Raw genomic sequence first — 17,848 nt, 5'->3', positions numbered from 1 at the left:
AATATATAGAATACGTTTAAAAAAAAAAAAAAAAAAAAACCTTAATTTATCTGAACTTCAATTCTCAGATCTGCCTATTTCATGGAATTGTGAAGATTAAATTACAAATACATATAGTATTTAGTACAGTGTCTAGAAATGTGCTGACCAATACAGTTGTAACTAGGTATATGTGGCTACTTAAATCAAATTTAAATTAATTAAAAATAAAATTTTTAATTCAGTAGTTAGTCACACTAGCCATATTTCAAGTATTTGGTAGTCACATGTTGCTGGTGGCTACTGTGTTAGCAAAGATACAGAACATTTTTATCACATTCTGGACAACACTGAAGAATGAAGTAAGTGTTTAATGAATGTTAATTGGATAAGTCAGGCATCCTTTTCCTCCTCCTTACCAATTCCTCCAAGTTCTCAGGCTGCCCCAAGTATCTCCTTGTCAGGAAGGAAAGCAGTAAGATAAAACATATCTTGGTTTATCATTTCTTTCATTCCCAGGAATACTGCAGTTCTAAAAGAACATTACATGGAGACAGCAATGCCGACCACAATCAGAGAAGTTCCAGTGATGGGGATTTTGGGTATTGTAGTCAGATATTGAATATGCTCTTTTAGGACTATAAATGTGAAAGAGCAAAAAGAATCTCCATGGTACTCCTCAATTCATACATAAAGATCCACTTATTTATAGCAACGACATTGACTTTAACATATTAACACAAACAAAAATGATGAAAAAGAAAAGGGCTTTTTCCTCTATAGAATTCTTTTCACACCAAGTTTTCCTGGTTGAAATATCTAAAAATAAGTATAAATCATCAACATATTTTTCAGAGTACTTTAACCAAATTAGTCTTGGGCACCTGAGTAAAATTCTTTGCATTTGGGTTTTTGTTTCTTTGTTTTCATTTTCTTTCTCCTTCCAAATGCCAGAACTGGAGCTAGGAAGCTCCCAGAATGAAAACATTGCTACGAGCCTAGAAAGTTGCAGGAATGTTGAATTATAAGCTGAAAATTAATATGATCCCTAAGAAGGATTCCACTCCCTGATGATACCTGGGGGTATTCCGTGAAATTATCCTGTAAGCTGTAGACCTGGGGCTTAGATGTTTTGGACAAATTTCTCTGTAATAGGACATTTGTGGCACTAAACTTTAAAAGATACGCACATATCTTTGCTTTCAAAACTACAAATAGAAGGGGCTGGCCATGTGCCTTATTAGAAATGAGAAGAAAGATCTAGTATAAAAAAAAAGTTTTGATTATAGATGATATCTTTCTAGGTAGTATGCAAAGTTTACTACCTATAACATAAAATGGAAATGAAAATGTGTGAACATAACTCCAGGCTGTGCTTTTCATGGTCACAGCGCAAACAGAGCAAATCTGTTCTCAGAGTCTTGGTAACAGTATTTGAATACATGTGATAATAAATTTCTTCCTGTTTCTCATGAGTGAAATTAATTCTTTGCTGGTGACATTTCAGGTTAAGGAAATACATGATTCTTTTATCTCTTTACCTATTATCAAACAGTCCACATTTGATTGCATAACATTATGAGATAGTCTATAATCATCAATTCTGGATATTACTTTATAGCTAAAGTACTTATGCTAAAAATATTCTGTGATCAGTCAGTACTAAATACTTTAACACTAAGGTGCTCACACAGTAGTAACATTCTTTGGGGGTAGGGTGGTTGCGGGTGGGTAAACTCACAACTAGTGGACGCAGTGAGCATTGTAGGGGGGGAAGGGCACATCTCAAATCATGGTTGGGATGTGGCAAAGTCATAACATGTAACCAAAATGTTTGTACCCCCATAATTTCCTGAAATAAAAAAAATTTTTAAAAATTCTGTGATTGTATAAACCATAATGCAATGATAAAAACACAGGAAAAGATACAAGAGTTTTTAATTCTACTGAAAACAGTGTACACTACTAGCAGTGTAACTATAAAAACACAAACTTCTATTTTTTGGAAGGCATAAATAACACAGGATTATAATTTTGTAAGGTATAACTCTCAAGTTATTTTAATCAATTGCCATATTTTTTCTTATTGTAAAATGACCCATATGCCATACACTTTGACATAAAATTTCAGCCACGAAAAAGATTTTTTACCTTCCATTTTGCTATTTTTCAACAATACTGGGCACAAATTATATGCTATATAAGTAGTTTTTATTATTGTGGTATTATTATTCCTTCCATTAGATAGAAATTTCATTTTTTTTACTACTGTTTGATGTAAATTTCAGGGAGGCATTCTTTACTGAAGACACATCAGAACAGTAAAGTGGTAAAATAAACATAGCTTATCCAATTTTTGAAATGAGCAAAAATTCATAAATATCAACTAACTTCTGTACAGAGCATAGTAGCTAATTATCCAGCCCATACTTTCTAATAATAATAATGGTAATAATAATGTGTACACTACTTTCACTGGTCAAAATTCTTTAAAATAACAGAAGCTACTCTGACTTCACCTAACCCTAAAGGAAGAATTTATTGTAAGGTTACAGTTATGTCGGGTGAATCAAAAAAAAGGAGACTGGAACCAGAAATAGACAGCTGTCAGTAACTAAGAGTTCATCTCTTCTTGTCACTCTGCTTTGTCTTTTGGTAGGCTGACTTTCCTCTGCTTCTCCACCCATCTACCAAATAAAGCTACCGCTCAGCTCCCAAAATACATAAATACAGTTTTAGCTGTTATTTGATCTCAACTCCTCATCAAGAGAATCGAGTTGGCCGAGATTGAATCAGGTGTACACCAGGAAGCCAAAAGCTTGGGCCAAGGTTTAGGGGTTAACTGTGTAATATAAACATGACTGCCAGTGAGCCCACCCACAGGAATGGGCCAGGTGGGTGCTGGCATGTTCTTACAAGGGAAATAGTCACTGAGCTGAACAGAAATTCCCAAAAGTATCAACTATCATGTTTTGAAATTATTTCATTTACACACAATCTTTTTTCATAAGAGGATCCAGTGCCTATACCACTCCTACTTAATATCTAATAGTGACAGTTCTTCTTACTGGAAGGCTAGGATATTCCAAACAATTCTATTCATGATGTCATTATGCTAACAAATATATAACTTCTACTGACTTTAAACCTTTCATCACTGGATATAAAGTACATCCCAGAAGATTAGGCTGAGATAATGCCAGCGGGACTTTGATGAACGAATGGCTTCTGAATTCAAAGCCATACAGAACTTCAAAAAAACTCTGGCAAAAAAAAAAGCATGAAAACTGCCCAATTGAAGGCCATTTTTGTCAAAAAATGGAAAGGTCATACACTCATATCCCATAATTTAGCCAGATAACTGAACTTACAGAATGTCAGAGTTTTACCATATTGTATTGTTTTCTTTTTCTTTTATTTTTTAAAATTTCTGATCTCATTAGTTTCTCATCTGCCAGTGAAAAAGCCAAAAGAAATCTGAATAATCAATGTAATATTCAGGTCCAGGGCCTATTTATAACAATCTATTTGAGCAATTCATTAATGTGCAAAAATACCTTTTTTTCCACCATCTATAATGGTTTTCACAACAAATTTTGAAGATCAAGTTTCCTGGTCAATAAAGAACAGGTGTCCAGAGAAAATAAGATAGGTTTCTAGACCTGGAAAAGATGAAAAACTGACTGCTTGGCATTCTGTAGACTGGTTATATCAGCCTGCAAATATCCTCTCATTATTTTAACCTCACATTCTATAAAATATTTTTGGATCCTTTGCCAGTAAGATAAAAACAAATTAAACTGAAGGGACAACAAGAGCTAAATATCTTATTCTGGAAGCACCATCACTGGCAGCTTCAGAAAAAATAAAATAAAACGGACCCTTCAAAACAGTTTTCCAAAGGGCAGACACTATTACCAAGAAACAGTCAAAAAATAAAAATGGCACAATAGTCTACAAATACAGGAATATAGTTCTCCTCATGGCTTCCATAATTCTTTCTTCATAATGTTCTTACAGTTATTATTACTTTCTGTAAGTATACAGTTGTTAGATTATAAACTTTCCCAGGGCACCATGTCTTCTTCATGTGTACATTCCCCAAATTGGTAAACAGCACCATACATGCAATCAGTGTTCAAAAGATGTTCTTAAAATGAAAGAACAGCATGTCCTTTGAATATCTGCAAAATTCCCTTATTGTTCGTAATTTGTGAAAAATGAGAGGAACTTTATCTCCAGCCAATCTGAAATTACTCTCTCCTATACACATCTTTCTCTTTATTCCTTTGCTCCTGCTGTTCCTTCTGGCTAGAATGCCCAAATGTCACCCATCCTTCAAGGCCTATGGCAAATGGCCTCTTCATGGAGCATTCCCTGATCTCCCCAGCTGGAAGTAATCTTTCCTACTTTTGAAGTTCCATAGCACTTTACCTAAACCTTCCTATGTTTCTTAATTATGCAATCAGCTAATTGTATTACATAAGTTACTAACTCCCTTTTTTGAGAGAGAGAGAGAAACAGAGACAGAGACAGAGAGTCTCACTCTGTCACCCTGGGTAGAATGCACTGGTGTCATCATACCTCATTGCAACCTCAAACTCCTGAGCTAAAGCGATCCTCCTGCCTCAGCCTTCCAAGTAGCTGGGACTACATGCCCGTGCCACCATGCTGCCTAGTTAATTTTTCTAATTTTATTAGAGATGGGCCTGGCTCTTGCTCAGGTTGCTCTCAAACTCCTGAGCTCAAGCAATCCTCCCACCTCGGCCTCCCAGAGTGCTAGGCTTACAAGCATGAGCTACTGTGCCTGGCCCTATCTCCTCTTTTAAGGAAGAGCAGATGAACAAGGATATCTGATAAAATATTTACTACATGATTACCTTAAAGTCTGTGGCTCCTATGGAGTAAGACTTCTAATTCAGGATGCCCCCACATCCTATTAATGAGGATCTCTTCTTGCATTTGAGCCACCCTCTGGGAGGACAAACAAGAAAACTCCCAACAGCCCTGTGACCTGAGGTGTGGATAGCTACAAACACTATTTCCACACAAGGGGAATACCTGAAGCCTCTCTGCTGGTCAGGGAGACTATAGGACAGGCTATGGCTCCTGTCCTATAACCTTGAGTGAAACTAAATACCAAGTGTGGCCAATGATAGCCCTGTGAGTTTGAATGTTTAGCTGAATCTAAAATGACCCTGTGGTGGGTGTTTTGAGTACCTTATTATGGGAATTAAATGAATTGGTACATGTAAAGTGCTTAAACAGTGTCTGGCACATAATAATAACTCAATAAATGTTAGCTATTTTTGCACATGGTCAGAAACTGTCAAAGTAGGAATACGAACTTAGGCATGCCTGATTCCAGATCCTGTGCCCTTAACCGTTACACTTTGCTTTTTTCTATATAGAATGAATTCCCTATCTTCTCCTCTAAACCTGCTCTCAAAAAAAGAATTTTTATACCAGATGTGTACTTCATTAAAAAAATGTGACTTTATTACTTGCTCATGGACACCCGCACTTATAAGCCTGATCTTAGTATCTGTTCCCAAACCTCTTAACACCAGGTATAACTGTTATTATAATTATCTGAGGAAAAGATGATGAACTATGAATACAAAGAGTTTTTCCCCTCTAGGGAAATTAAGTAGAACATTCTGAAAAGATTTTTAAAAAAGCAAGTCACTAAAAAGTGTTTTGCCATTGAAGTGGGTGTAGGTGAGAAAAGTATAAAAGATTGGGGGGGGGAAAATCATGATCTCAGACGGCTTCATTATCTTTTAGTTTCTGGCCCACTTTAAAGATACCAAAACTGGCACTCAAAGTAAGCTTGACATGAAACTCTAATCAGTACAGTACCTCTCCCTCCCTCCCTCTCTCCACTCCACCCCACCTATATCAATAGACTAGCAAATAAATGTACCAAAATCATTTAAAACAAAATATTTCTCCTTCTCTCTCTCCCTGCCCCCCCATAAATGTATAATTTTTATGAGGGTTGGAGAACCTGCAGCTTTGGGGCCACGTAGCCTTCTGGCTCTTTCCCCATGTGGGGAACCTGCTGCCTTTTGACTGAATCCAAATTTTATAGAACAAATCCTTTGAATAAAGGGATTTCTTCTGTGAAGTTTGGATTCCGTCGACGGGCCGCATTTGGGGATCTGGAGGGCCACGTGTAGCCTTGAAGCCGTAGGTTCCCCACCCTCACGAGGTCAGGAAAGATATAGAGAAGGGACACGAGCTGCATAGACAGACAGTACACAGTGTGAACAAATGCACACAGGTCCAAGTAGCATGGCTTGTTTAAAAAATACCAATACAACAAAGGGTTCAAAACAGAGAATAGCAGCAACAGAGACCAAAGAAATAAGTGTGGTCTGGATCTTCAGGGGCCTTATAAGGCAGAATATAGAAGGTAGACTTTAACTGAGAGATAATTAAGCAAGCAGGGCTTTAAGGAGCAAAGCATAATAAATCTTCAAAAGATCATTATAGCAGAGATAGCAAGGGTGATTTGGGGGTATGGAGAATGACAGACTTGAAGAAAATGACTTCAATAATCCAAGCAAGAAATGAGAGTCTGGGAATACGTAAGAAGGAATGAAAATAAAAGCATCATGAAGGTGGAATCAATAAGACTTGGCCACGAGGTCCTTAGCATGAGAGCATAAGGAGAAGGAATACAGCGAAATTGGTTTGTTGCTTTGGTGGCTCTACAGATCCTGAACAAATTATTCTCCCCGTTGATTGTAAAGAAGGAAAAGCAAGATTTGCAGAAGTCAATTCCGGGTGTTTTGAGCTTGCGGAGCCTACAGGCCAGAACGCAAAACGCCCAATACTTAGCTGGATGTGCATAACTGGATTCAAGGAGAAACTTCCGCGCAGGGTTAGAGGCTGACGGCCGAATCCTTTACATTAATATTTGAGGCCACAGGAATAGAGGCGACAGGGGTTCAAGGAGAAGTAGGGCAATCATGTCAGAGGGCTTTGGTAAGATTTAAAATATTCCACTGGATTCAGCAATTTTGAGGCTACCAGAATCCTCTGGCAGGGAGGAGAGTTTTTCTGGGGTGGAGGAGGGAGGATGAGGTGGGGAAACAGAACAACCAGGAACGTGGGCGTCCCCAACACAAATTCCTCACGGTGCCCCATAAGGTGTCCTCCAACTTCCACGCAGGTTCCAGCTCTCTGGAAACCCAGGTGTGCGTTTCCCCCTCGGCTTGGAACGCGACCCTGCCCTCCACGCCCGCCAACGGCCACCAAGTCCTCAAAAAACCTGCGCAAGTGGCCTCGCCTCCAACGCCCTCTCCCTGATGCTCCCAGGGAAAACTAAAGCCTTTTATTTCGTGTTACCGAAGCTTTGTCCGTACCTTCCACGGTTTTGTAATTATCTGTTGTGCTTCTGGCTCAAATCAACCTGGGAGCCAGACCGAAAAAGTCAAGGAACGCGGAGCGACAGACGAGACGCGCCCTCACTGGCCGCCCGCGAGGAGGCGACGACTACAACTCCCAGGAGGCCGTGGGGCCGCGAGACCCACGAGTCCCAGCAGCCCTTGCGAGCTGGAGCCTGTGCGGGCAGTAGGTGCGGCGTGAGGCGCGTACATGGTCGTGGCAGCGGTGGAGAAGAGGCGGCCTTTCCGGATGGCAGCGTTTGAAGAGGAGCCGGAGGTTCCGCCAGAGCAGCTGGATGTCGCGCGCGGCCTAGGAAACCTGCCTGTGAGCGCGTGGCCCCCGGGGCCGGCCCGGGCCCTTCCAGGTAGGGGGCGCGGCTCCCCCACGTGGTCGTACTTCCGGGTCTGACTGGTACTGCGGGGACCTCCCGGCCTCTCGGCCTTTTTTCTTAACGCTGTTGCACAGCTATTGGAGGGCGGGCATAGGTCTTAGCGGGCAGATTTCAGTCTTTTTCTATTAACCCGCCCTATGACCTTAGCAGGGTTATTACCCTCTTCTGTCTGTAGACTGGCAGATCCCTAAGGTGCAAAACCAGAGGCTTCGATATCCCTTAGAAAGGGCCCTGAAAACCTGGCGTTTTGTCCAAGTTATGTCCTCACAATTCAGTGAGGGATACGGAGCAAATCTCCTAGCTTTCTGGCCTCAGGTGTCTTATTTGTAAAATAAGCCGTGGGGCCTTTTAATGGAGCAGCAGCCTAATGTCATGGTTAAGAACTTAGCCCCTAGAGTCAGACTTAGCTGAGGTCTCCCTCATGCTATAGCTCTTGGGCAAATATAAATTAGCTTTGGCTAAAGCTTTAGAGTCCTCCTGTGTACAGTTTAAATAATAGAAATAATAGTGCCATCTTCCAGATTGCTTTGAGAATTATAAGTGAAATACAATTTCTGATTCACTATAAGAACTCAATAAATGTTCACTACTGCTTCTCAAAGCCCTTTCTTCTCTTTCTCATCCTTCTGACTTTAGCTTTAAAGTTGCCTAAGGAATAAGGAATGACCAAAAAACGGAAAAAAAAAAAAAAAAAAAGAAGAATTTTGAAGTGGAAAGAGCACTGGAGTTACAGGTTGGAGAGCTAAGTTCAGGGCTTAGCCATTTCAGCTTCTTCATCTGAAAAATGAGAATAATAATATAAAAATATATAGCCCTTTTCACATCTATTATCAATATTGAACACTATCTGCCCATTCTTCTTCCTACAGTTGTGAGAATCAAATAACGTAATAGATTTATAGCAGTTTTCAAAGAATAGAGTGGGATATTAATGTCAAAAATAGTTTTTATGCCTTCAACTACCTTTGGCAGTTTATGGTTAATAATATGGTTGGCTGGCCCAATTTTAAACACTGGTCCCTCAAAATTTATTCAAAACCAAGCATTGCTGAATTCCCAGTCAAAAATACTGATACATCTTTTCTTTATTGAACAAATAGTTGAGTGCTGTGTTGGGCTCAGCCTAGACAATAAAATGGTGAAGACACACATGAGGATATAGAAAAACTATATTGAGCTTGAGCCCCTGAGCTTACGTGAAAATACAGAAAACACTTGGTTGCTACCTTGTTTTTTTCTTACCTACAGGTATCTAACGTGAACACAAAATACTACTGTTGCAGTCCGTTAATTAAATTCAACAAATATTTATTGAGAACTAAATGTATGTAAGGTAGTGAGTTGGGTTGCAGAGAATACAGTGAATAGAAAAACACACTCTACCCTCAAAGTGTTTACAACTGAGTCATCTTATGATTAATTTTAACTAAGTGTCGGTGCTATTACACAAAACAATTGTGTGTGAATTCTGTAAACCTATTTCCAATCTTGAGTCATATTTTTCTTTGCCATATACAAGAACAATGTGTAAAACTGTGTGCCTAATGTATTTCTGTATATTAACTCACTTCATTTTAAATATTAAATAAACTTATTTAAAACAAATCAAGTTATATATGTATCACATTTAAAATCATCTTAATCATGAGTGTTCACAAAATCATGTAGTTTGGTGTGCTTGTATTTCCAAAACGTACATTAAAACAAATACTTATCTATTTAAAAAGCAGGGAGAGAGGTGGCAAAATGAATCGTTATAATTGATCCTTAGACCTACGATGGGCATAAATGAAAATCAGGAGATTAAAACTCAATCCCCCAGTGTTCTAGCTACCTGTGTATATCCACAGCTCTGGATAGAATTAAAGAAAGTAGACAGGATTCCTTCCTAAAGGAGCTTATAGTCTTTCTTAGCAAGAAGATAAAACATGCTTGAAATATTTAAATGACAAGCCTAAAACTGCCTTCAACTAGTTTTCTTCCATATGTTCATGGATCATAAAACCAGTCTTACAAAAGGTCAAAACAGATTGCTTCCTCCAAACCCCGCCTTCACAGACATATGCACATATCGGAATTAAGGCATGAAAAACTAAAGATATTATAAAAATAACCGTATGTGGTTTGCTTTTGGCTACTGTGTGAAAAGGCAAAAAGAACATTCAAATGTTCATCTTAAAAACAAGCATATCATAATATCATCAGTATTGAAAGTCAAGTAGAAAATAAACTAATTTTCTTGAGCTGAGAGTTAGATCTAAACATTTTCGGGTTTCTGAAACCAGCTTCAAACATTATTTTTAAGATTTCAACTGGGCCTTGATGAGAATTATCTGGCACACAGTATTCAAATAGCTGCTTGGACAAACTTACGAGGCTGGAGGCCAAGTGCAAAGATTCTTGTAGCTGGGGTTTCAGCACAACCAAAAAAGGAATGAAGATCTTCACAACACTTCTTTAAAATTCAGAATAATGGCCCAGGTTTTGAGCCTAGAATACTATACATTCTCCCAGTTTCTGGGACTTCGATACAAAATGTGACTCAGACAAGTCAAATTTCCAATTGAAGCTTATCAAGAGCTGCAATCAAGCAATCAAAAAATACTTCCTGAGCACCTGTTCTGTGCCTAGACTATGGTTAGGAACATCACCCACGTCACCACACCACACCCCAAACCTCATGACCATGCCTTTCCTTGAGACATGTTTGTTAGAAAGACAAGACCTACACATTTAACACAGCTAGACAGCCTACACTCTATGCCATTTGGATTCCAAAGTTCATGCCATTAACAATAAGTGCAGGCCTAGTTCAGAGAAGAGAGAAATTATTGCAGACAATAGTAGCCAAGGAAGTATATTTGCTCTTCACCATGCTGTCTCCTGTTTCCGTTTTCGCTTTTTGGATAACCATAGTTTATAAAAAAATTTTCTCAAGTTTTCTGCTAAAAAACTTCAAATCTTCACCCAGTGCATCAAGGATCTATTTTCTAGTACAGTATTTTGTACTGATCATTTTGCATTTGTTCCCCACTCTTGCATGACCAATTCTATGCTTTGATACATACCAAGAAAAAGTAAAGCTTATGTTGTGACAAGGCAAGAAACAATAAAAATCCCATTCTTTGTGTCCTTTATATTTTTCTGACTGGTTTCTAAATCCCAGCACATGCATATAATAGGCAATAAGGTAATATTTGATAATGAATGAAAGAAGTTTGGACTGGATCAGCTGTTAGCTTATCTCTACCTGAGATGGATTAGTAATGGAGGATAGGAATCTAATCATGTGATTTCCTAGACACGATTTTGGTTTGAATATATTTGAACCTGGGAAGTTTAACTCCAGAACCTGTTTTCTTCACCAGCCTACTATGTACTTCTACATAATTCTTATTAAACACTTATGTGCTAGCCACTAGAGTAAGCTTTTTAAGTGGGGTTTTTCCTTTGTTCCTTCATAGCAATCTATGAGATAAGACAGATAAGTAAACATGTAGAGATGTTAAGTAATTTACCAGAAATATATAATGTTTTAAATATGACATCTAAAAGTAATATCTAGCCAGGCTGGTGGCTCACACCTATAATCCCAGCACTTTGGGAGGCTGAGGCAGAAGGGTAGCTTGAGGACAGGATTTCGAGACCAGTCTGGGCAACACAGTGAGACCCTGTTTGTACAAAAAAAAAAAAAAATTTAATTTTTAAAGTAATATCTAGAAGAATTAAAAGAAGCTAATATTTTAAAAACATAAAATGCCTGGCACTGAATAACAGTGTTGTTTCATTTACATTTCATGATAACCACCTCAGAAATGGGTATTATCCTTGTCTTATACTAACCCAAAGCTTAGCAGTTTACTTGCTCAAAGTCACAGTGCTAATAAGAGCCTGGCTATGTATGTGTCTCCTTGTGGGCATTCCATGTTCTGCACTAAGAAGCTCTCCTCTGCTTGGCCAGAGTTCAGGCCACAGTCAGAATATTCCTGTCTGGCCACCTGCACACTTTGCTCCAGTCTCGCCTCCCAGTTGGACATTTACATCTTTGACTAAATTGTCCAACCATTTCCTGGAATCATTCTCAGCTTCTACCTGAGGTGTACAGTCAGGACTCATTTGTTTTCAGGAAACAACACAAAACAAACTGGTCTGAGAAAAGAGGGAAGGAATTGCCTCACATCAGAAAAGTCTGAAAGTGGCAACTAGGCATGTCTGGATCCAAGAAATCTAAAAGTATCAGATATTTCTTCTCACCACCCTCCACCTTCTCACCCCTGTTCCCCTGTTTCCCTTTCCTGTGGTTGGCTACACACTCAGGAGGCCTTATCCGTGCAGTAGAACTTGGTAATGCTGGGCGAACACTATGGTTTAGCAACTCTAGTGGAAAGATAATGTCTCTTCCCTAATTGTTTCAGAAGAAGTCCCAGAATTATAGTTCATGGGTCTGGCTTAGGTCACATGCCCATCCATGAACCAAACACTGTTGAAAAGAGTAAATGATATTCTGTTTAGCCAGGTCTAGGTCCCTGCCCAACTGGGACCCCAATCCAAACCACTGAGACAAAAGTGCAGAGGGTTCCCCTGGAAAGAGTCGGGGTGCTATTATTAGAAGAAAGAAAGAGATGCTGGGAAGGTATGTCTATGTCTATAATGGGATGTCTGCATCCCCCATGCTTTGATCTCTCTGGGCTTAGGGTAGATACAAGCAAGTGTGAGGGTAGCAACCATTTTTGGATCAGCTTGGTCCAGGACTTTGGGTATAGACTATGGAAAAAGGGTTATAAATTAGGAGCATTTAAGGCTGGGCCTGGTGGCTCATGCCTGTAATCCTCGAATTCTGGGAGGCTGAGGAGGGAGTATTGCTTGAGATCAGGAGTTCAAGACCAGCCTGAGCAAGAGCAAGACCCCATCTCTACTAAAAATAGGAAAAATTAGCCAGGCATGGTGGTGCTTGCCTGTAGTCCCAGCTACTCAGGAGGCTGAGGCAGGAGGATTGCTTGAGCCCAGGGGTTTGAAGTTGCTGTGAGCTAGGCTGACACCACGGTACTCAAGCCCAGGCAACACAGTGAGACTGTCTCAAAAAAAAAGAAAAAGAAAAAAATAAAAATAATTAATTGGGAGCATTTAAATTTATGCTCAGGTCACCGGACTCTCAATTTGTAACGCACTCTCCATTAGCTATTAGATACAGTCATATGTCACTTTACAGTAGGGATGCAATACAAAAAAACGTCCCATTAGGTGATTTTATCATTATGTGAACATTATAGAGTATACTTACACAAACCTAGATGGTGTAACCAACTACACACCTAGGCTGTATGGTGTGGCTTATTGCTCCTAGGTGTGTCAGCATGTTACTATAGGCAATTGTAACATAACAGTTTATAGTTATGTATCTAAACTTAGAAAAGGTACAGTAAAAATACGGTATTATAATCTACGGGCCCACCATTGTATGCATTCTGTTGTTGACCAAAAAGTCATTATGTGGTGCATGGCTATATTCAAAGTTCAGATATAAACATCTGAACAGAATGTCAGGGGAATGACCTTAGATCATTTCTGAAAAGAATAAATAGCTTTTCGATATGTAGTTAAATACCTGAAAAGATGGATAAGTACATCATAAATTAGACCAGAGTTTAAAGACCGATAACCTTTTCAAAAGATTATTCTTGAGTATAGTAATTTTTTTTTAAGACAGGTAAAATATCTTTCTGGAATGGTATTTTACTATTTATGGAAGAGAAAATGGAGACACAAAGTAAAATGGAATGATTATTGGTATCAGAGTCAATGATTATAATTCATCGGGGAAAAATTTTTTTCTCTTTAAACAGGAAGTATGCCCAGAAACCTTGATTATCCTTTGGAAAGTATCTGCAGCTCATTTGGAATTAGCTATTCTTTGTAATCTTAGACCCTAAATGATCTTAAATTGTGCAGAAAGTTTAATTGCAGAATTTTTAAAAATATATCACTAGATTCTCCAGCATCTTTTTAATTTATAAGTAAAAATAAGCAAATAAAACTATTCTTCAACAAGGAATAATATGCACCCCTAGTTAGAAACTGCAGTAAGTCAGACTTGATTTTAAAGGTCTGGATCTGTGTGTCAAAAAAAAAAAAAATCACTTTAGTGCTTCATATAGTATATTAAAAATATGTGCACTTTTAAGACCAAATCAATTTAAAAGAATTCTTCATGAAAAGTTTAACAGAGAGATAGTAAAATTTTCATTTTATAAGTACTTCTTAAAATATCTCAGTAACCATTTACATTTCAACATTGAATCTTTAAAACGCTGGAAGCAGATTCTGTATAAGACAGCAATCATTGACTTTGACTGATAGGGCATCTTTTTCTAAGTCATCCTTTATCCCTTTAGAACACCCCTGCTAAGTTAAAGCTGTGAGAAACAACACAAACAGAAGGTATTTCTGCTCTCTATCCCCAAATGACTCTTTAAGGAGTATGTTGGCCTTCCCCCACGGATACTCCCACCCATCATCCTCCTCATCTTCCACAAGAGGATGTCAATCCTTCTCCCCAGCTCAGTGTATTTTAAAGTATAGGGTTTTGCACTTAACTACATAGCTCCACCCAAGGCCCCCACAGGGAGTACGACTACATGCTGTTCAATACCTTTCTAAAGCTTGGCCTGGAGACATAATGTTAATGGAGGATTGACTGAAGGACATGCTGTGCGAACTTTCCTCTGTCTATCCCCAGTGAAATGCCATTCAACTGGTGCCTTCGAAACTGCCCTTACCCAACTGTGCTGTGACGCATGCCAGTGGCCTTTGCTGAGGGCCAGAATCAAAAACAGGTCATGAAGCTGCTTCCTGGAAAAAAAAATTGTTTACACGGACACATTAGTGAAATTTCTCTTTGGTCTCGATACTGAAAGAAGTCAATGCTTTTTCTGAACAGTGAGATTGCTCCCTACAGACAGTGCAAGCCACACATCCCCCTATATGCCTCTCTGAAGTGGCTGCTCTCGGGAGGAACCGAATGTCCAGTCTACTTCTGCTGCACACTCTAAGCTCACCGGACTAGTTTGCTCCTATGTCCCCCTTCACTCTTCTTACCTATTGTTCATTTATCTTACCTTTTGTAAGTCTCATTAAGTCCTTTTTGGAACAAGGCAGCTATAAATAAATGGATTAGGTTCCATATAAGCAAGAATTGTTCTGTACCTAAAGAAATCTGCTGGGCTCCTGAAAGATATTTTAATCTTCAGGGTTTGAAAATATACTTCATGATGCCAATAAGGATATAACTACAGATTAGGCTTCACATAGAGATTAACCATATAGAGATTTTAGATTTAGGTCTGTCGTCTTTTTCCATAACATTCTATAAATGTAATGTTTTGAAAATAGAGGTACATTTCAAAAACTGAGAAATGTTTTCATATTATCCCTTTTTCATTTAATAAGAACAGGATTTCTTTACATGTATATGATACATCTACAATAAATTTAAATACCTACTAATATCTATTTGACAAATAACCATTTTTTGGAATTCCATCTGCAGTTGATTTATTTGTCATTTATAATTTTCTTATTCCCAAAAAAGATCTGAAGCAACTCACAATAAAAATACATATATATGCATATGTATTATCAGATAAAGGTAAAAGAGATCAAAGCTAAGAATAAAATGCCTACCTGCATTCAAACATGAAATTCAGCACTGATTTTCCTGATATCCAAAGCTAAGAGGAAAACAAACTAAGCTACAAAACTTTCAATTTTTGATGAGAAAAAATATATTTTCCTAGTGCTATCCTTATACCTAAAATAAAAACCACAAAATTTTAAATCTAAAAATTAATCTTTTGTGAAAAAATTATTGGGGAAAAGAAAAAAAAAGAAAAATTAACCTTATTTTTTTTAATTGGAGAGATATCTTTTCAGGCAATATTTATTACAGTATACTGTGTTTTGTCAGTTTTGTCCTGTTTTTATATATATTGGAGTGTCCCAGCTGAAAGCTGCTTGAAATATATATGGAATGCCACACTGACAGTATTTATATTTTTTACAGTACACACCTGATCATGTAGGTGGACCTGGAGCAGACATCAGTCCCACTCAAATAACCTTTCCTGGATGCATTTGTGTCAAAACTGCCTGCCTCCCTGGCACTTGCTCCTGTCTCCACTATGAGGAAAATTATGATGATAATTCATGCCTCAGAGATACAGGATCAGAAGCAAAGTATGCCAAGCCTGTTTTTGAATGCAATTTCCTATGCCAGTGTGGTGACCACTGCAGAAACAGAGTGGTCCAGAGGGGTCTGCAGTTCCACCTCCAAGTGTTCAAGACAGATAAAAAAGGTTGGGGACTTCGTACCTTGGAATTTATACCAAAAGGAAGATTTGTCTGCGAATATGCTGGCGAGGTTTTAGGATTCTCTGAAGTACAGAGAAGAATTCACTTACAAACATTATATGACTCAAATTACATAATAGCCATCAGGGAACATCTTTATAATGGGCAGATAATGGAAACATTTGTTGACCCTACCTATTTAGGAAATACTGGAAGATTCCTTAATCATTCTTGTGAGCCAAACCTATTGATGATTCCTGTCTGAATTGACTCAATGCTACCTACGTTGGCACTCTTTGCAGCCAAAGACATTTTGCCAGAAGAGGAACTCTTACGACTATTCAGGAAGATTTCTTAATCTAATGGACAGTGAAGACAAAGAAAGGCTGGGTAACGGAAAACTAAGAAAACCTTGTTACTGTGGTGCCAAATCGTGTACTGCTTTCCTACCTTATGACAGTTCGCTGTACGGCCCCTTAGAAAAGCCAAACATCAACTAGGAGGGAAACTGTCCAACCACTAAGAGAGGCCAGTGGGTGCAAATGAGAGAACCAAGCCTGTGTGGCTCAGTGCCTTACGAATTCCCCTCTTCCAAGCAACTTACCCTTGAGGTCAGTCTGCTCTGTGGCAAGCAGCTTGCCCCTCCTTATAAGGAATGCTGGTGGTTGTCTGGCTTTGCCTCTGTCTAGCTGCATAAGTTTAAGTCAGGAATGTGGCAGAGACTACAAGTTGTCCATCAATATTCTTTCTCTCCTTCTGTAATAAAATTCTCGATTTTACCTGGGTACTTTGCTACCCAGAATACTCACTTCTCTAGTTAGATATGGCTGAGTGACTTTGTTCCAGCTAATGGAATATAAGCAAAAATGATGTGTCCTTAAATGGAGAGTTCCGCCGTTCTCTTCCTCTTTCTTCCTGTTGGCTGGAATGTACCTTGTGACTAGAGCTGGAATAGCCATCCCAGACCCCCATGACTCTTAAGAAAGGAAGCCTTGCATAACAAATCAACAAGATAGAAAGGAGTTTAGGTGTCTGGTACTATAGAACATTCTGCTGGTTCTGATCTGACACATCTGAACTTTTCAATGAGAAAGTCTTTCCCTTGTTTAAGCCACTGTTATTGTGAGTTTTCTAGCATTCAAACTGAACCTAATTATAGTGATCCAAGAAAACCCTTGCGTCTACCTCCCTAAGCCATGCTTTCCAACCAATTTCATTAGTAATAAAGCTGGTATTTTAATTTCTGTCTGACTCCTGCATCCTATTTCTTATTTGTGTCTAAGCACAGATCAAGGAAAATGGCATGACTAATTATCACCTGCTAAAACCCTAATAATTACCACCAATAATGAAAAATATAACCATGGAAATGACTTCTGTGTTACAGCCAAAAGTCAGAAAAGGAAACACATTGTAAATTTTTCATTATATACTTGGCTATATTCCAAAGCTTGTGAAGTTATGCTTCAAAACTTCAAATAGCCTCACTTCTTCATGTACTAATAACAAAAATAACCCTGTGAACACCACAGAAGGAGATAGTTTTATAATCCCATTTAATCTTCAGCAGCAGCAAACATCTCTACCTTCCTTAAAGCAAAGATTTTGCAAAACTATAGTTGCTATGCAGGTGTATGAGACATTTTGAAAGCTAAAATAATTATTTGAGCCACTATAGTATTATTCAATAAATAATTTAATTTTCTTCTCTAATACATTTAAACCCTACCACTGGGA

At 38.4% G+C, this 17,848-nt stretch overlaps 1 protein-coding gene across 1 annotated transcript; it reads left to right on the top strand.

The window, feature by feature from the left end:
• The first annotated feature begins 7,532 nt into the window (after positions 1-7,532).
• LOC123623024 (histone-lysine N-methyltransferase SETMAR) lies at positions 7,533-17,362 on the top strand. The gene is given in 4 exon segments (XM_045529668.1): positions 7,533-7,718; positions 7,720-7,738; positions 15,825-16,438; positions 16,440-17,362. Coding segments are annotated over 4 exon segments (1,128 nt in total). The 5' UTR covers positions 7,533-7,584; the 3' UTR covers positions 16,801-17,362.
• Positions 17,363-17,848: the final 486 nt, after the last annotated feature.

Source organism: Lemur catta, chromosome 18 (genome assembly GCF_020740605.2).
Source record: "Lemur catta isolate mLemCat1 chromosome 18, mLemCat1.pri, whole genome shotgun sequence".
NCBI classification, from domain to species: domain Eukaryota; kingdom Metazoa; phylum Chordata; class Mammalia; order Primates; family Lemuridae; genus Lemur; species Lemur catta.
This window is presented reverse-complemented; position numbering and strand designations above follow the sequence as displayed.